This window comes from Mycteria americana, chromosome 21 (genome assembly GCF_035582795.1).
Source record: "Mycteria americana isolate JAX WOST 10 ecotype Jacksonville Zoo and Gardens chromosome 21, USCA_MyAme_1.0, whole genome shotgun sequence".
NCBI lineage: Eukaryota > Metazoa > Chordata > Aves > Ciconiiformes > Ciconiidae > Mycteria > Mycteria americana.
In genome coordinates, this window is record NC_134385.1 from 5,514,339 (window position 1) to 5,534,760 (window position 20,422).

Genomic DNA, 20,422 nt, shown 5'->3' on the forward strand with positions numbered 1-20,422 from the left:
AAACACAGTTAAAGTCCCCCCTGGGCAGAGCACAGCCAGCCTCATCCTCGAACCCCTCCAACCACCATTATCTTTCTCTGGAAGCTGGAAGTTGCCTGTCAGCTTCAGACGTGCAGGATGGAGAGGGCAGGTTCCCCGCTCCGTCCCCGCATCCTTCTTCCCCGCTGCGGCTGGGCTGGCAGGGTATTGCAGCAATGTTCGTCTTTACAGTTCCTGCTGCTGGGCTTGAGAGTTGTAAGTGGCCAGATGAGATGCGTGTGTAGGAAACCCAGGCAGAGGCCCTGCCAGGGGTCCCTGGAGGTACAGGATCCGGCCAGCCCTGTGAGCATGTATGAGGAGGTAAGAGCTGGCGTGGGGTGCTCAGTCCTCACCTCCTTTTACGCCCACTGGTAATAGCAGGTTAACCGAGCCCTGATAAAATGCTGATTAACACCTCAACCCTGCTGCAAAAGCACAATGAAAATCAGTGTTTAAAAGCACTTAAAAGGCAAATGGGCTTGGCTTCTTTTTCATTTAAGAAGATGCTCAGCAGAGCAACCTTTGCGGCAGCCTGCGGGCTGCTCCCTCCTGCAGGTGAGCCTTGGGGGGACACGGACGCCTCCTTTGCTGGAGCAACCCCACTGCAGGCCCCCAAAATCCCCCAGGCCAGATCTGGGCATGTTACACGTGCAGGGAATAAAGGCCACAGTCAACCTCTCAAAGGAACAACACAACTCCAGCACAAGCTTTTCTCTCAAAATTAATGTTATTCATCTTTGAAAGCAACCAGCTCACACCACCCCAACCATAAAACCCCGATCCGCTGCCGCCATCGCTCCAAACGCAGCCCCTCTGTGCCGTACCATCTCATTTGATTTGGAACAGAGCTCAGCCCAGCAAGTACCAGTTCTTAAACTCCAGAACCACGCAGCCAAGACCAAGAGCCTCCTGTCACCCCCAGCTCTCTGGAAGGCTGCAGCACCCCCGGCTGTAAAGGCAGAGGATGCTGGCACGGATGCAGCACTGCTGCTCTGCTGCCGAATCCTCCAAGGGAGGAGAGGACGGCGGGTCACTTGTTTTATGGTGCAGGAGATGTGCTGCACGGGGTGGAGGTAGGTAGGATGCTCCTTTTCCCAGTTGCTGGCTCTACCCCCATCAGCCACATTTGCCCCTTCAGCAAATTTTCACACCAGCGTTAACAAGAACGAAGGAGCTGCTCAAAGGGGAACACAAAGCTCTGTGCAAGCGATAAAATCACACGATGCCCCGGTGAGCGCTGCAGGTCACACCTTCCCTTACGGGAAAGCATCATGCTTCCAGCAATGAAAGGCAACAAGCAAAGGTTTGCGCACGTACCTCACTGCAGAGCTGCGTATCGCTGTCCTCCACGGGGCAGAGCTGCTGGAGAGGAGGAGGAGGATGACGACGAGGAGGTCTCTTCTGGAGGTGCAGGCTAAGGGGGTCGCCCGCCTGCTCCAATGGAGCGTGTGCAAATGCCACCCTCGAGTCACGGCTGCCAAAGCTCAGTGTAATTACAAGGGTTTGACGAGCGCCTGGGACAGGCGGAGTTTAAGGAGTTTTGCTCCAGTGGCTTGAGCTGGTCTGAAGGGCTGCAACCAGGCTTGCAAGGGGAGAGATGTTGAGCTGGAGGATGATGCAAAGAAGCGATGCAGGTGGCACATCCCTTCCCACCATACTTTGTCTTCACCTTAAATCAGAGACCCCTCCAACCCCTCGAGTGGGTGTGCAAAACCCACCAGGGAACCGTGCAAGGGCCTCGGCATGAGGGAAAAACCAGTCCCAAGGAGCATGGTCAGGGCTGACACAGAACAACTTGAGCATTCAAGCAGGCAAAAAATATCCTGCCCAAGGAGAAATAGGGCTTGGGACAAAAAATTCCATGTCTGCCTGAGCAGAATAATCTGCAAATATAATCAGCCATTTGGGTGATTAATGCACCCTGCTCTGTTAAGACTTCTCCATCAAAATCTTGGTTAAAAAAAATCCCTTCCGCAGAGAAATTCAGATATCACAATGCAACAACACAGACAAGCACGCATCCCAGCAGAACCCCGAGGGAACTAACAGAGCAAGTAAAAGCAAAATTTGCTGTTAGTGAGCATGCAATAAGCATCCAAGCTAACCAGACTGGGAATCCAATCACGGTAACAAAAGCAAACAAGCCAGGGTTTAAATAGGAGCAAAAAAACCTTGGAAGGGAAAAACCAATGAGAGCAACTGTTTACCCTGATGATGGGATAGTTTAGAAATTATGGCTGGACGCCAACTCTCCAATATTTTTAGTTTTGAAAGGTCTGCTAATCTCAGCTGCCGAAGTGAACCTCTGCCCCGCTCCCCTCTTGCCCTTGGCTCGGCGATGTGCTGCTGGTGTGGCTTCAGCCTTTTGGCTCTACCAGAAACACCTCTGTGAAGATCAGGAGGAAAGCTTCTGCCACCTGATTTTGGGGGAAAACCAACTGAGGGCATATTGCACAGTGTTTTGCAATTTATCAGCTAATTACGATTAGAGCAGAAACAAATGCCCAGGTGAGTTAATTAAAATTATTATGGGGGACACAGTGAAGAAGCCCAATAGGGCATTAAGGAAGGTAAAACAGACACAAAGACCCCAAAATGCAGAGTTTTGACATTGATTCATGCTCATAACAAGTTCTTGCTAGTTTTAGTTAAACATTCAAATTCAGAAGCTGCTTTAGGAAGACGGCAGAGTCCTGGGACGGTCTGCAATAGGAAACCATGAGGGATTAAAATATTCTGTCAGCAGTAGAGGACAGCAAGGAATTGGGGGATCAGGCACAGCCTCAGTGGACGATGGCAGCCAAGGCTGATGCTGTCCTGCGTACAAATCAAGAAGAGCTCAAATATACGGCTTGGCTCCGCCTGATGAAAGAGATAAAAGATGAAAACGCTGCCTGCATTCTGATTGCCAGGTTTAGGGGGAGGAAAACAGGGGACAAAGCCAGGAACCCCCGCGATGACCAACCTACCCTGGTGATGGCCCTTCAGGGCAGTGAGCCAGCCCAGCTTCCCTGCGAGCACGTGCCGGGGTCAGACCCAAACACGGAAAGAACGAGTCAGGTTTGAACTTATATTAATTTTATTCACATTTCCAGAAGAAAGCATCAGTGGAGTGCAACGTCATGGCTAGTGTCAAAAAGCTCAAGTATTTGTTTGGTTTAAAACAGGCAAACATTTCAGAGGCTGAACCGAGACAACGGGCACACGCTCCCTTCTCCTGCACGTGTTTCCAGTTCAAGTAATAGGAATTTCAAAAATAAGCTAGCTCATCACATGATGGAGAGGATGTCAGAAACTTTAAAGCTTTCTGTGGTATAAATCCCTAAGCAGGGCATGAAAGTAGCAGGCAGGAAATCTTCTACAGCTGAACTAGCTTATCCCCTGGGCTGAATTTTTTTTTTTTTTTTCCCTTTGGTTGTAGAGTTTTGCTATCAGCATTGGGGAACGCTTCCGTCCAACTTTAATGCGATTCATTACCCAGAGCAGAAATTTGCTGCTGTTGGATTACAAGGATGATCGTTGGTGATGGCAGAGAAAAAATTTAACAGGACTCCCTACTGGGGAGAAAAAGAGAAAAGAAGAAAAATCTGATCATTTTGGATTTCGAAAACAGGGATGCAGGAATAAGAACATATCCAGGAATAAGATCCATTTTAATTGAGAACTGAGACTTCCCAATTGCACTGCTGGCCCACAGGAAGATGTCACAGCTCTGGGTTGCTTCGAAGTAATATATTTCTAAGTGACTTCTGGGTTCAGTTGGGCCAACAGCTGGTTTCTGCTGACAGCAGACAACGAAAGCCTCCTGAAACCAGGTGGCATTAACCAGTTTCAGCTTTGTTCACCATAGAGCTAGAACTTTTGGCTTACTGCTTCAAAGTGCATGTTTCAAATTAGACAACAAGGCATTAGACAATCAAAGGCATCTGCAGACCCCTCGCCTTGACAGAGGCCTCGATCAGGACTGGGAAAAGGCAGAGCTGAGTTTGTACAGGCAGAGTTTGGCAGCAGAAACAAGTCACTGAGCCGCAAGTGAAAGCGGGGCTCCCCAGCGCAAGTGGAACAGCATCAGCAATCAATGAATTCCCAAGTTATGGGGCTAAAAGATGAGCTGGTTTAGGTTTTTTTCAGTCATGTAAATATTAGGGAATTTTAAACATGACCAGTGAAGACACTGGAAATCTTTCTGCCCTTGCGTTATTGTGAAGTGGCTTGATTTTATTAGAATATAGCTATATTTGGAAAAGGAGTCAGTAATAGATGTGTGCACATTCTTGCTTGCTCTGCAAAGACAATTATTGGATTACAAAAAAAGGCACAAGAAGCACATTCCTCCTTCTTCTATCCCTAAAAGGGTTCCTCCTTCCTCCTTGTTGAAAGCACTACTCTTGCTGTCACTGAACAAACTCCAAGTACGCATTTTCGTCTTTGATCCAGCTGGCTTGGAAGCCCCTAGGATTAAAGATTTCTCTTCTGTTTGAATAATTTCAGTGACTAGAATCTCACTGCTTGTTTCACTGATTCTCTTCATCCTCTATCTATATATAGTAAAAGAGATTAAATAATATTATATTTTGTTTTATTGCTGGAGGCAATCTGCTGTCCCCCAACTCAGTTTCCCAAAGGAAGGAGGTAAAACAGAAAATCCAGCAGGACCGGCTTGCTAGAAACAAGAGAAAGGCAAAATTGCACTCGCCCCACCTGGCTGGGTGTCGCAGAGGGGGGAACTGGAGCAAAGAAGGCCTCAGGGTTATTTAGCAAGTCGGTGGAGAGCCAGGAACAAAACAGTCCAGATCCTCTGCTCCAGTTGCCAGGGAACAATTTTGCTTTGCCTAGAAGGCGAGTTGTGTCAGAGTCCAGGACATGCCACTTACAGTTCAAGTCTTTACACAGATGTGGGATGTGCAGAATGCGATAAAGGAATGTGACTCTTTGGTGAATATCCTGGTTATCATACTAAAAATGTATTTTAATAAATTAAATTCATATCTTTTCTAGTCCTTAACACTGCATTAAATTACTCTCCTGAAGTCGCCTGGCTGATATTTAATGTTTCAGCTATTAAATATCCCAACCACCCCTATGTCTTCTCTGTGGAAGGCTTAAACTCCTTAAACATCTTATACAAAAATAGAAAGTATGGAGACAAATTGCTCTATATATTAATCCAGGACTGAATGGCTTCAGCAGTGTGGATTCTGCTCTATTTACAATTTTAAGGAACTTGCTACTTCAGGCAAGTCACAAGGACCTTCTCAGCAGCCGGACGGTTGGACAAAGGACATGGAGTGATTAGGGAAGGAAGACCAAGTGTGTTCCTTGTGTCACAACACAGTCACGGACAGCGTGTTCATTCTCAGTTCCTGATGGCTCTCGGAGAAGCTGCAGGGCTGGGACGACGGGAACACCACTGGTGACAAAGATGCCAAGTGCAGGACAGAGTTTGAGGTGCCTACGGATGGATGACATCTCATCATGCGATGCCCTGAGAAATTCATGCAATCCTGGGCTGAGGCTGATGGCACGCCTGCCTTTGGCAACACCGTGTACACACACTTAGAGCGCTCAGAGGGGTCCACGCACGCAGGATTCAGCCTGGCAGCTCTGAATGAGGGGGTGAAAAGGCTTCCCTAGCTAAGATGGTTCTAGCTAAACTCCAGAACAGCCAAACATCTATCAGGGAGAGTGGCCAGAGGAAGAGTCATGAGCTAGCATGCTGCCAGGCACGAACAGAAACACCAAGCAGAGCCCCAGCAAGGCTCACCACTTCTCCCAGGGCTTCCATTGTAAGGGAACGGCTCTGGAAGCAACGGTGTGGAAATCCCCCGTCCAGGACATCGCAGTCTTAGGTGTGTGTTCATAAAACTATGCTCTGACTTCCAGCGCAGCAGGAAATACTCGTGCTCCCCTGCCGCCAGGAGAGCACAGACTGCATGCACAGGAACACAGCCACAAGCTTTGCTTCTGCTCTGATGCAGATCAGCTCTCTCTTTTGAGAAGCAATTCTTACCTCATTTTGCTGTCTGTTCAAACCCTGATTTCCCTCCAGTCAAACTTCCCTGTGTGCTCTGCCTGCCTTGCCACTAGAGAGGCAGAGGAGCCGATGCCCTGCTGCTACAGCACACTGACTCTTTGGCAGAACAGACCAAAGTCCACCTGGAGGCTGAAAAGGCTAAAACACTAACCGTTCATGAGTTTTGATTGTTCAAAAATAAAAGCAAATTGTTTCTAGGAAATCTGTTTGCATCTGTACACATATGCTGGCCACTGCTGGGTTTCCAATGCGTATTCCTAGCATTTGGCTGACAGTGGAGAGGACAAGAATGAACCCATCAAACTCCCAAGTGCTCCTGATTGTGCTATTTTGCCGTAAGATGTTCCTGGTCCAGACAGCAGTTGCACAAAAGCACTCATGGGAGAATTACAGCTAGAATATTTATCTTTGTCTCCTGTGGGAGACATCTTTATGAGAGATCTTTGCCTACCCAAAGCTTATCTACAAGAGGGCTTACTTCCCACTGTCTGGTGGCATGAATGAGAACGTTTTGCTTGTTACCAGAAACGATGCAAGTCATCACTGATGGAAACCCTTTGGCCATGGTACCTTTCTGCTGCGGTGTGAGCAGCCCAATAGCCAAGTGTATCAGAACAACTAGGATCAGTAGGAGAAACTGGAATTTAAAAATCCATCCTGAAAAGGTCAGCTCTTGAGTCACAGCATTGAAGGATGCAGGTGAGTTGCTCTGAAGTGCATCTTTTTCCTATTTTCTTCCTCTCTTTTCAGAGTTTTTATACATACAGAATATATTAAACATGCTGGTGATAACTCAGTCTCTCTTTCAGGCACTATCATTGGACACAGCAGTCATTTTACTCATAGCTTTCTTCTTGCTACTGCAGCTCCACCAATGTTACCCTGGATTCCCCTTATAACCGGAGGTTTCTTCTAGATCTCAAAAAGAGATTGATATATCAAAACCAAATTCAATTACAAAATATAATAATATCCTCTTCTTGGAAGTGAAGCTGCCCCATATTCCAGACTGTGGCAGGATTTTTATGTCCTCAAAATATTTTTAATAAGTTCTACTTAAAATACATCTGAGTCCCAATCTGCCTGTTCGGCACGTTGTAATGCTCTCAGTTGAAGATCTGTTCCCTGTCAATTCCTTGTGGGCTCTGCCAAAGGGCTCTTCTCAGTTGTCTTCTGCAGACTTGAACATGAGAATGGCGTTGTAGATCTTCAGGGCAGGACCCAGCTTGATACTGAGTATTTTAACTATGTCACTCTGGTTCAGGAGCAGGAAGGCCTCACCATCTATCTGCTAGAGGTTGGAAACACAACATAAGATAAAGATTACCATCAAGAGATAGGCAGGATTCTCACTTCTGGTCGTTCAATGAAACAACATACTTGGATCTGAGGAATGAAAGTACAAACACAGCTCTGAAGACTGAAACCTTGTATTTCTCCCTAGTGCTGGCACCCACACCCCTGTGAGGTCTCCACGCACGCTGCCCTTTCCAAGGGTCTCAGGCCTCACCCAGCAGCCCTTTTTCTAGAAACAGAGAAGTCCAAGTGTGGGCAAGGCTTACGGAGAGACCATGAGGAGGATGCTGGTTCATTAGACTTTATACTCACTATAATTGCTCTAAAAAGCCAACAACTGTCAAAAATCCTACACCCTATTCACAATCTGTGGCCAGAAAATAGATCAGGAAATCCAGAATGTGAGTCTTCAGGAGGCAACTATCCAAGAATTAATATATTACACTGATCTACGATGATTAGAAATATAAAATCACCATTTCCTAGTGCATTCATTACATACTGTCATTGCACAGGCTCTTCAGCTCCTGTTAAGCTGTTCAGGGTAAAATTTAAAGCCAAACACTCTTTTTTTCTGCTTTTTTTGGTCAGCTCTGCTAAAAACCTTACAGATGAGAAAAATTCCTGAGATGTGAACATCTGGCTACTCTCGCAGCTAGTACGTACTATGCCCATAGACAAGAAGTCTCTGTTTAAAGGAGAAACAGTAGGCTACTGTGAAATAGTTTTCAATGACACTAAATGGGCTTGCTTAGCACATGGTAAAAGAGTTCATATGCTATATAAAACAAGGCATAGTTAAGACATATAATTTGTCTGGACTTACATACACACTCTCCTAATCCATCAGCAAGGTGATATTCAATTAGATTCAAAGTAAGCAAATGAAAAACATACTACCTTGTGAAAATACAGGATGCTCTAGGTAGCAGCGAGTGAAATCGTAACGTATTATTTTAAGAAGAGGTTAAAAATTTACTTGGGTTTACAAGAACATCCACAGAGACAACACAGATATAATTATAAACCCCAAATGCTGCAGGGAAGAAGCCAAAGATTAATGGACACAGATGAACAATATGTGTCTCCCTAAGTTATTCCATTAAAGTCCATTTACAGGGACTGACAGCATCTCATCCTCTCACTTGATGTTCACCAGTGCAGCAGGCAACACCGGACACTCAACTCATCCAAAATAACAATTCTTCTATTTCTGTAGTCTTCCTAACTAGAACTCTTTTGGACGTCAATGACTGGTGGAAGAGGATACAATGAATAAACTTGGACAAACATATAATTAAAGCAAAGAGCTGGGAGCCAGGAGGTTTGGTTTCCCCTTCTCTAACCACACAAGAGACCATTAACAAGTTACCTAATCTCCCAGTCTGCACACTGGAAATGACAGCAGTGCTCCTGGTCCACAGATGGCCACACAACGTCCCCGAATCCTACTTGCAAGCTGCCTAGCGTCTACACTACTGCAATGAACATGTTAAAAACAGCTTGAAAGAAATGGACTGCTGCTTAAATTAAATAATATAGAGTCAAAAGTAGCAGAAAACTGCTGGAAAACAGCCCTACGTTTCAAAACGTTTTTCAGTCCAATATTATTACTACGCTTCGTTTTCACTGCATTGCCTCAAAGATGCTTATTTTAAACAGACCTTCCCTGAACTGGACCTAGAAACAAACACAGTATCAGTGCCTGTGCTTTATTATTCATTTCTTTGTTCCATCTTATTTGGATGGTTTTTAAAATTCTGTGCACAATTTGTTCTCTTCGTTCCTAATGTAAGCAGCAACTTATCCCTCTCCCCCCCCGCCAAGAGAAGTCTGCAAGGGATTTATTTATCCTAAACGGCGAGCACTCAAAGGCCTGATTACAGCTAATGGACAACGCGAGTGGAGCTCAGCAGTCCCGTCACTCACACCTGAATTCCGGCCAACGCCAAACTGCTAAAAGGGTTTTAATTTCAAACTGACAATTTGGTTTGAGCATAAACCTGAAAAATAACTCAAGCCCCTCTCATTTGGCACAGGGAATCATACTTTGAGGCTGCAGAAAGTCAGGTATTAAAATAGAACATGGCTATCCGCTCTCTGAACCAGAAAGCAGTCACTGTGTTCAGGACCTGTTTAAATGATGGCTAGAAGAAATAAAATACATTGTGAATGGATGGATTCATTAGAAGATTTGCTAGTTACATTTTACCTACCAAACTCTCACCTCTGAATACAGCTTCACTAGAAATCAGGATGCACCTTTGACACTCAGCTACACTGGAAGATTGGTTCATTCGAATAAATTTCATTATTCCCACTATACTCAATTAAAGATTATTCTGCTATATTGTTACATTGTCAACAGTGCTTTTTGCAAGCCTCCATTTCTTTTGCTTTATATTTTGTGTGTGTGCATGCTTTTTAAAACAAGGGAAAACAAAATACAGATACATAAATCCCATAAAATGCACTACAGCCTGATTCATCCTGAAAGGAAGCCAGCTCTGGGGAGCAGTCATCTATTCCAAACCTGCCCTTTACAGTCGCTACAATGTACAATGCTTTTCCTCAGTACAGACGGTGCGCTCAGCACTGCACAGAACAGAGAAGGTACAGCCTCTTCCCTCAAGCTCTTACAATCAGAGCGGTAGAGCTGTGATAATAGAAGGGGAGGTACGTCTGTGCAAATTTATCAGGGGCTCATAAAGATTCTTCAAGTCATACCTGCAATGTAACTGGAAGCCAAAGCACTCAACAGAGCCTAAGTGTCTATGATCCATGCAAAGAAGTGTGCTAAGAAAGAGGACAGCCATATCCTGCACTAGCTGTGCTTTCTCAGAAGCCATGAACGCACCACAAACAGGGAACAGAGTCCAGCCCAGCAAGTGGCAGCAAAGACAGGACACGCTGCAGGCGGGAGATGCTCCGATTTCCCAACCACTGCTTGTTCAAGGAAAGGTTCCCCTCCTGCTCTCACCTCAGCCATGGGGGAAGCGAGCAATTCCTGGGAAACCCTAAAACTCTCAGCCTCACCAAGGGAAGCAGGCATATGTGCTTGTTAGAGGGAGCAGATGAGATCTTCATTGCATCATTCCAACAGGACATCTTTATAACGATGCCAAACCCTCTGCACAATAGTCCAAGACAGGATGTTAAGCATAAGCTCAGTGATTGGAACTGCAGGGGAAATTTAAAGCAGCAGAATGCAATTAGCCATGCTGGAGAATTCAGCTCAATGCTGAAGCTGCCTCCTAAATGCCACAGGCTCTTTAATGACAAGGTCTGAGCGTATCTGTGCTCTCTGCGCTGTAACTCCAGAGTAACGGGGTACAAAACCACCTCGCTGCCATTGGACCCGCCAGCGGCACAGCACAGGATTTGGGCAGACTTCACTTACCTCTTCCCTGAAAACAGATGCTTGTTCTTTGCAACCAGGTAAACGCTGGATAAAGCTTACCACCTGGAATTACATTTGGGAAGAGAAATATGGACAATTAAAATGGGTATCATCAAGCAAAAAGGTCATATTTCTGTCTATGAGTTCTATATGCAAGAATTTAAAAAACTTTAATACTTAAAACTCTCCCATTAATGAAGGGTATATATGTAAAACATTACTGGGTTGTTGCTGCAACACCCCTGCAAAGCGTATTCTGGTTACCTGTAATACTTCCTGTATGGCCTTTTGACCATTTATCTTTCTGTAAAAGTCCAGTTTCTCCATTGCTCAAAAGAATCTTTATAAAATATCAACAGTATTTTTACAGAATAAAAGCCATATATGGCTATACTATTTTAAACCCATCCACAACTTCACTTTCTCTACGGTATTGCCAGAAAGTAAAATTAAAAAGAAAAAAGGATTTAGGCAGTTTCCCATGATGACATGACTTTAAGAGACAAGATAAACCAACTAAATGAGTACTGCCGGTTTACCAACATTAAACACACGGCAGAATAGCTAGGAAGGAAAGGAGTTTTGGTTTTATCTAATCCGTGGTGGGTGCACAGGATCCATGGAACCATCAGGATTAAAGGAGTAAAAGTTAATTTTACATTTCACATTAGGGAAAACCTTTCTAAGCAGGAAATCTGTTAACATTTGGAATAATCTCCCCAGAGACATGCAAGCAGCCCTTGGATTACATTATATAACGCTAAGTAGTGTGAGGAGCAGTCCTGAATGCAGTGGAGGATGACTTAATATGTATTGTCTTCTCCAGCTGTAGCTTCACTGGTTCATAGAAGATTTGTATATTGAGGCATAATCAGATCAAACATCTCATGCTAATTGGATGCTCCCTTGCAGGAAGAGCTCTGTTTCATGAGGCATATTCATTTGAGCTATTACAGATGTGACATTTCTTCCATGAACACAAACAGACAAACAGTTAGAAGGGGTCACTGTCAAATACGAGCTTCCCTTTAACTCATGATTGTCAGACTCTCTCCTAAATCGTGTCACTGCATCTCCAGCTGATCCCACCACTTTGATAACATTCATTCCCTTCCCCCAGTTCCAACCACGCAGGAACGGAGCTGTCAGCGTGCCCTCCGGTTTTGCTCTACCCTGGCAGAAGCCAATTTTTGGTGAACAGCTCTGACTCCCGTTGTTTCTGTTATGTAATCCGAAAGCAGAGCATCCCTCTCATGTTTCGCCCTTATCTCCTGCTAGTAGGGACAGCTCCATTTTACAGGGCACCCCTAAAATCCACATCTCCATTGCGCAGTGACTCCAAATTTTCTTCTGTAGAAGTGCAAACTCCTATTATAAACAAATAAAAAAATACTACTTTCCTTTTGGATCCCTCTCCCTCCTTACAATTAAACACAAATGAAAATCCTTGTGCAGGGTCTGGTACCTTCCAGAATTTAAGAGACAGTTGGACCCCTGGGGACAAGACTGTAAGTGCTCTTTAGTGTCTATGGTATTGAGAGGCTGGTAGAAATCTCCGGGGAAGGATCTGAGCTTGCCTTGCTCCTGTGTCCCTCCCTGCACAATTGCTGCTGGCTATTGTCACAGACACCAAGTGACAGGCCTTTGATCTGCCCCAGAAGTCATTTGTATGGACACTGCAAGCACTCTGTGCCACAGGAGTGGCCTTTTAAACAAACAGGAGTCTTGGGGCTTACCAGAAATGGAGAAAAGAGAGGGAAGGAGGATGCAAGAAAAGAATACAGGAGAGAAGGTCCCCAGAAAGCGAGCCAGACGCTGGCTTCCACCCAGCCACAGGGACCTGCCTGGCTCATCACTGCTGGGGGAGGAGAGTCTCCAAACCAAGACGTGGCAGTTGAGGGACAAGGGAAGCTCGGGTGCACAAGGCCAAAACACAGTAATAACACGGGCTAGAGGAAACCAACACAGCCCCACAACGGTGGCAGCGAAGCCCTGAACCAAGAGAAAGGGTGAGGCTGGAGGGGCTCAAGATGAGGGTGGGAGAGGTGTCGGACAGGTTAGGAGCACGGTGGGATCAGGCAGATCAGGGCTTTTCCTTGAGAAGGCGAACGCCTGCCTACCCTTCCTGCTGGTAACAACCTCAGTGCTCACAGAGCTATCTGGTGGAAGCGTCGTACACTACGACTGCATATTGGTAAAGGGAAGGGGGTTGACGAAGAGCTTTGTGTAATTCTGAGGACACCTTAGAAACTCCATGCACCCATATGGAAGGTGCTGATGCAATCCCAGATGTGTGTGGCATACTGCAATCAGCACCGTATTGGTATACCTTCTTGGTAAAGTTGGAAGGTAGCCTCATACAGCACCCCTTTAATATCAAGCTATCGGAGAACTGGCAACGCCTCGTGAGACTACGCAGAGAGGAGCTGGGTTTAACTGGGATTTAGTAACCCACAAGCAATTAGCACAAGGACAGTCCCCCCACAAGGTATTAGCATCTGATGCAGGATTAACTAATGAACAATACAACTCTACCACGCATTAATGTTCTTCTGTGATTCAATATCCTTCACTAGCTGTGCTCTGAAAACATGATAGGAAGCTTTCAATAAATAACAAAGCTGCGTTAGAGTAACTACTCTTGTTGACTGTTCAGTGTTACCAAGAGTTTCTTAGCTCGAGGGCCCCTAAATACTGCTGCTGCTCTGCCATTTCAGCTGTTCTCAACCAACAGAGAATTAAAGCAACGTTTTTTTCCTTAATGTGGGTTTTATAAAATAAAAACAGTTCTTCAGTCTGAAACCAAAGGGGAATTTTACACCCCCATTGCTCTTGTTTCAGATCAGCAGAATGGCCTCCTTTGTGCAGCAGAGTTCAAAGCACAACCCAAAGGCAAATGTTTGCCCTGTAGGAAGATGTCAGGAGCCCAAATGCCGACAGATCAAATCTACTTTGGACTCGCTAAAACACAGAGTCCTGCTGCTTTCATCTTCCAGACCCGCGGCTACATTTCATTGCACACGCTGATCCCGCAAGTGCTCATACAGAGGCCAAATTGATTCCTATGGGCATTTGTGATGAACGTAATTTGCAAAACCAGATCCACTTTACTGAAATTTAAGACAAAACCTGTAATGACTTTAGCCAGTCCACTGTGGTGCTGCAACTGATCTTTTTAATGTGCCATTCACACTCCTACTGGCAGTCGAAACTTCATCAGTTGTTTCAGGCTGCAGCGCAGAGCACAGTTCAGTGTATTCTGGGTTTTGAATCGCTATATCCAGAGTGCCCTGCATTCATGCCCTGTGGTCCCTGCTTACATTCATCCATTATCAAACTAATATCCCAGTTAAATTTACCCAGCAGTTGCTTTAAAGGTCAACTGCAAAGGACAAATTTTATTTGGCTTGTATCCTAACTCTGTTCTTCCATGAACCAGCCTCCTCCATGTTTTATCCAAAAGAAAGAGATTCTGATTTTCATGTCAGAGGATTAACTGCTTCTGCCTTTACTGATTTTCTAAAAGACCTTTTGGAAAAATCATTGGAAGCTTTCTCAAAAGAAGGATACAAACAGCAAATATTTCAGAAATATTTTTTTCTCCTTGCTATGAATTTAATTCAAACACATTTTCATTACCAAAAAAAACCCACCACCACCACCGCCCCCGCCCCCCCCCCCAAACAACAAAGAAGGACCAAGTTTTAAAACAGCCACACTAATTGCTCTAACCCCTTCACAACTGCTGTGGTTCCCGTTTCCTGTGATACTGCAATCCCACCAGACTCCTAGCAGACCTCCAGCATGAAAAGCAAAGTCAAGATTGGATTTATCTGATGTAAGAGGCACTTAGGGAAAATGCACTTTCTAAAAGTCTCTGAAGATCCTCTATGCAACATGAAGAATGGCACCTTTTTCCTGCTTTGCAGATTACCTACATCCTTGCAAGCACAACATTACAGCAGATTTCTCTTGAATTAAATGGCCTGCGATTAAGTGCCAGGATCCAAATTGTCACCACTTCCCAAGTGGAGATACAAATATTATTTATGCCCAAGGCATCGAGGCAAAAACCAACTACTCAGCACACAAAAGATACCGGCTTTTTCACACGCCACCTAATTACAGGAGACATCTCAAGAGCTACGACTGCAGAGACACATCCCCCGCTGCACAGCTACCTCTGTCAGAAATCAGGTCAGGCTGTGGGCAGTTTTGTTCCAGGGGAATCAGGCAGGGAGACGCAGGAGGAGTGGGCATGCACAGTGCAGTTTGGAATTATCTGCAATGTAAAAGTGAATCAGCAGCAAAGTCACAGGAGAGGGGGAGGGAGATCAGAGAGAAATGGCATCTGCTGTCAGAATCATGTTTCAGGCCTGAGGAGTAAAGATCAAGGGGTAAATAAACAAAGAAAGGGAGGGAATCCTATTCAGGGAAATGAGCCATGGACATCAGAGGATTAATAGGGATCCTTCCCCTCCCTTATAAAGGGACTTGGGTATAACTTCTAGCTGAGTCAGCTACGGCATATGCAAAGCAAACAGAAAAGCATTGCCTAGGAAAGGAAAGAAAATAAAGATGTCTTCCAATTAGCACTCCAGAAGAGGAGGGCTCTGTCATTCCCAAGAGAGCAGAACAGGGAACAGGTAACTCACCTCTTCCACAGTCCATTTGGCCACGTGTTTGGCCGTGAGGCCTGAGACCTCTGGCAAGAGTTTGCAGTGCTGCTCCCAGCAGAGATGGAGGCGGTGGGTCGGGTTAGAGGCCAGGGAAGGCATGAAGATGGACTGGTGGAGGGCCTGCTGGAGATCCAAATCAGGGTCTGGAAAAGGAAACGAGACAAGTCAGAGAGAGGCTTCAAGTAGGAGCAATTACAACAAAGCAGGAGGAAGGGTCACACTCTGGAGGGAAAAGCAAGGCAGGGCGAGCAGACGACCAGGCACAACTACTGCATGGCACACCGAGCTTTCAGGGTGTTCTTCCCCCTCCCCAGGAGGAGAAAGGGAAAAAAAGATAAGGTAAGATTGCCAGGCTGAAGGCTTTATCGTTAGCGTCTTCCCTGGAAAATGATGTCATGCTGCTAACAGAGAAGATGTTTGCAGCATTTTATTGACAAGGTGGAGGAGTTCTGTTAACAGCATCTTCGGCTGGAAACTAATGGCGTTGTTCCAGCTCACAGCTGTAGCCAGCCTGCGAAGAGTGCTACGCGTGCCAGCTGATGGCCTGGGCTCACCGCCTCCCCAGGAGACTCCCAGGCCAGGAGTGCTGCACGTTACCTCCAGACATCGACTCCCTCCTCATGTGTCAAGTGATGGAAGCTTTAAAAATCAAGGCAAAAAAAGGAAGAAATCACTCCTCCCTAATGAGATCACTCGAGAAGTGCAGAGTCATGGTCCTACAGGGACTTGCCTGGTTATACAACAGGAAGCGAAGCAGAGGATGGAAACAAGATGGGAAATATTCCTCTGGTTTCCAGCAGTTAACGTGTGCTGTCCCCTCGCCCCCCGCCCTGCCAGGCTGTGTGTCGGGTGCGCAGGCTGCCCGGCGCCATCCCGTGGCAACCGTGCAAAATTCCCATTTTATTCCTGCCTTCAGAAAGGTTCGGCATGCCCAGCGCCGGTACGGCTGCTGCTCGCCTCTGCCGGGTTTGCTCAGTGTTAGCACAAACGGTTGTTAGTAGGATGGTGTGTAAGGATTTGTGGGGTGTGCCGGTCGCTACATGTAAAGCACAAAGGAAAATAGTATTATAAAGAAAAAGCAAATTTCCATGATTTGCCTGCTCCTCACCAGCCAAAGTGAAAGCAGCACTGGAGGTAGAGCCTCATCTAGCGAAAGGTCACTCTCCTGTCCCCAGCTGTGTCACCTTACCTCATCTCCACCTCCTAAAGGATGTGGGACAGCATCCAATACAGGTCTCTATTTCTAATAATGAGACCAAACAGGGAGGATTTAAAAAAATAAAGCCTGCGCAAGAACTGCTCAGTCCAGGATGCTGATGCTTCTGGTGACAACAGGGCACAGGACACTGCTCCTGGGAGGGCTGTCACCTACTCCTCCCCTGCCTCCCCCACCTCCCCAGTGGCGGAGGCAGCAGCTGGCCTTGCCCCCACCTCCCTGCTGCAGGACGTCCTATTTGTGCCCAAGTTTTTACGTACTGCTACATCCCTGATGGGTGGGCACTGCTTCCATCACAGACTGTCTCCTGTCCTTCACCAAGCCCAAATCCTTGGGGGTAAGCATCCAAACCACAATCTAAAGAAATTATTTTCCCTTTGAGAAGGAAGCAGTGTTCTAATAGTTTAAATACAGACGGGATGAAAGCTCTGGGTAATCGTGAAATTACAGGTCAGTGGATTATTGCAGAATTTCCCTCCACTGATTTCCATCATTCTGTTTAAGGTGAATGCAAAGGGAGAGCAGACAGCTTTCCCTGCCAGCTGCAACTGCAGCTCATAGCTGGCAGACTTCTCCAGCTCTGACTGCAGAAGTCAGCACTAGGTAAAAATGAGTATTAAAAAAAAAAAAAGCCAGGCACCTGTCCCAGTTTGTGCCTGCTTAGCTATTTTTGATTGGAGACTTATTACTATGTTAAATCCTCCTAAAAGCCTGGTCAGCTCAGTTCTCTGAAATAGCTTTTTATAGTAAATCTGAAAGTTAAGCATATGGTTTGCTAAAGTGATATCGGAAAGCTTCTCTTAAAACTTAACCTGTCATGTACCAGAAAAAAAAAAAAGGCATTGTTTTTCCATTTCATTTTTTGTTTTATTTGGCATCCTTAGGAGAACCTTAAAAAAGTTACCACCCAAAATGATTCTAATTATGTTTCTGAATACCCCGTGGGGTCTACCGAAAGAAGTCGATGTAACTTAAACTACCTGCCAGGTTTTGACCAAGTCTCCGTTGTCACCTCTGCTGGCTCTGTCAGCAAAATGGTCATCGACTGCTCGGGGAACAAAAACCCCTTGCCACTTCAGAAGAGTACACAGTGGTACAAGAGATGGTGCAAGCTTGCCTTCTCAGTTAATAAATATGAGGCTTCACTCTACAAAGTATTAAACATTTCACTTCTAAGTAATTTTACCCTTCCTCCTCATTTTAAAGGAAGAAAGACTACCATTACCACCACCTCCAGCATGTGCTTTCTCTTGACTGTGGAATCAAAGACAAAAAAGCTGTAAAGTTCTAAATGCTCCTTGTGACTGTGGTATATTGCACATATATGCACACACACAGAAAAAGAAATAAAATTTAACCAACCTTTTCCATTGCTTTGCTGTTTCACCATCTGGAACTTTATATAGGCACGCGAGCACCCAAGCCTGAAAGCATCAATTACAAAACATTTCAAAAGACACACAAATTGATATAATTTCTTCTCTACACAGAGATTAATGGAACTTTTAGGAACCAAAAACTTTTCCCTCTTAAAATAAGCAATAGCACTGCTCTGTCCCTGCCCTCTCTCTCTAAGCTAAGGACTGTGCTATTAAATTCATGGCTAGAACTCAGATTTGAGTTTACTGCAGGAAGGAGAGGGCTCAAAATAATGGGAGGAAGGGAGGAGATTTACCATGTCATTCCAAAACCCTATGCTGCAAATCTCTGCTCAAATTGGACTGTTCTAAGTTATGATTTACACCTGTATTTCAGATACAGCAGCAGCATCAAGAAACACAACTGTTAATACATGAAAATACATCACAAAAATCTTTACTTTTCTGGTTTGGCTTTGATGTCTGCAGAGGAATCCTCTTCTACCCAGTCTCTCTCTTGATTGTTTTCAGACTGTTCCGACAGACTGTGAACACTGCTTTGACATGACTTCTCACTGTCTTGTGCAGATTTTCTGGAAAGACAGATAAATGATAGTAGCTAAACTGCCATCCTCTGTTCCCTTTTCCCGCAAGAGAGCAAAGCTGGTGGCTCCTTGCAAGTGAGAGCAACAACTACCACCTAGCGGTAGAAGCCTTCCTCTCCCCCACCATCATCACTGGTGCAGCACAAAGTGCTTTTTTACTCTTCAGCACGGATTGAGAGAGATTATGTGAAATAAATCAGCCCCTGTGGACTGAGGCTCTGATCCCAGCAGCTACAAGAAACCCACTGAAGCATGTGTTACGGTGAAATCAAGAGATTTAAGATTTTTGAATCCTGATACCTCCAGATAACATTTAAGAGTTTCCATGACTGAGTTTGATGCACAAACTGAGCTACACAGTTACCCAAGGAAGGACAAGCAGTAGGGTGTTATTAGAGGTGCATACTGAATTCAGACCTCCCACTATCAGGAAATGAAATATTTAGAATAGAAATACATCACAATTTTAGAATGCCATTTATTCTGGGAGAATCCCAAAGCTCCTGAGAGCGCTTTATGGTCACAGTGCCATTGAAATGCAATCAGTTCTGGTGTAGTGATGAGCAAATTGAGACCCCTGCACATTTCTGGGATGGGAGGAGGCAAGCTGTGGCCATGTATGCCGGGGAAGGGAGAGAAGTATTCCTTTTATCTGGCCAAATATATCTTGAAAATGTTGTAAATCTAAGCAAAACAAATGAACTTTAAAATGTATATAAGCCTTCACATACAACAAAGACCAAAAGTATTGCTGGAGTTTGCTCTAGTGAGACTGGATTTGTACAGACTAAAGGTGACAATAATAAAAGCCTTCATGTCCAGGTCCGTCCCACGACACGTTTTAACTGCCTCCTGCAGTCCAAGAACTAATACGCAGTTTGCTTCAATGACACTCAATTCTAAGATTTTCATGTAAGAAAATAAAGTATCTAAAGGAGCTCAACTTGTTTGCCAAGTGATACACATACAGCTGTTACGCCTACCAGTGTAATGCAGCCGACTCTGGGGTGGATTGCAGTTACAGTTTAATAGGGCAAAATAACCTTGCTTGACAGTTTTAGGACAGGAAATGAAGGAAAAGAATATATTTTAAATTGAAACAGCAAGGAAAAATTTATGGAGACAGAATGCAATTTCCTTTGTTGGAATGCGACCAGAGCAGCAGGATTAAGGAATCAAGAAACCTATTAAGGCATATGAGGGTATAACAGTGCACTGCTCTGTGTTAAGAGTGTCTGGGGCATGGGTCAATATTACAGACAGATGAACTCAATGCTCTGCTGCTTCTCTGCCAATTCCTATGTTTTTCAGCGTTGTAAAATGCTTTTGCTCCTCAGTACCTGCCCAAGAAAAGGGTTCAGCTCACCTGGATTGTGGAGAGTCCTCTTGAGAAGACTCTCCTGCTCCCAACAGAAATGGGGCAGGAGTCTCCAGCCTCTTGGCTTTCTGCATGCTATTGCTAGGGGAAGGTCTCTCCCCGCTCAGGCGGTCCTGTAACAAGTTTTCTCTGTTGAGGTTCATATCAGAATAGGGGCAGCCAACTAACCTGTGTTAAAGAAAAAAAAGAAAAAAAGGACAGAGAGAGAGAGATGACAATGCATGTGTTTAAGTCATACAGTCTTACCAGCCTCAGGCAGACATATCCATCAACAAACCCAGAAAAAGTGAGGCCAAAAACACTCAGGGAGATGTTATTACCCAGTTTTAGGTGCGGGAAAGCAGGGGACTACATGGCAGAATTAGAAACCAAAGTAATGTTTTTAAAGAGTCACCTCAGAGAACAAGAAGAGCTCTTCCTCTGTAACCTGCTTGTCTG

General features: G+C 45.2%; 1 protein-coding gene across 12 annotated transcripts in view; it reads right to left on the reverse strand.

Annotated features, from left to right (window-relative positions):
• Positions 1–3,085: 3,085 nt before the first annotated feature.
• Positions 3,086–20,422, reverse strand: part of LOC142419397 (lethal(3)malignant brain tumor-like protein 3) — a 52,410-nt gene continuing 35,073 nt past the window's right edge. For all 12 annotated transcript variants that reach the window (XM_075522351.1, XM_075522344.1, XM_075522342.1 and 9 more), the window contains 6 exons: positions 19,973–20,152; positions 18,463–18,594; positions 18,006–18,067; positions 15,404–15,570; positions 10,749–10,811; positions 3,086–7,343 (listed from right to left, as the gene is read on the reverse strand). In XM_075522351.1, the coding sequence (XP_075378466.1) occupies positions 7,215–7,343; positions 10,749–10,811; positions 15,404–15,570; positions 18,006–18,067; positions 18,463–18,594; positions 19,973–20,152 (733 nt within the window). In that variant the 3' untranslated portion in view covers positions 3,086–7,214. The remainder of the gene's footprint in view (positions 7,344–10,748; positions 10,812–15,403; positions 15,571–18,005; positions 18,068–18,462; positions 18,595–19,972; positions 20,153–20,422) is intronic.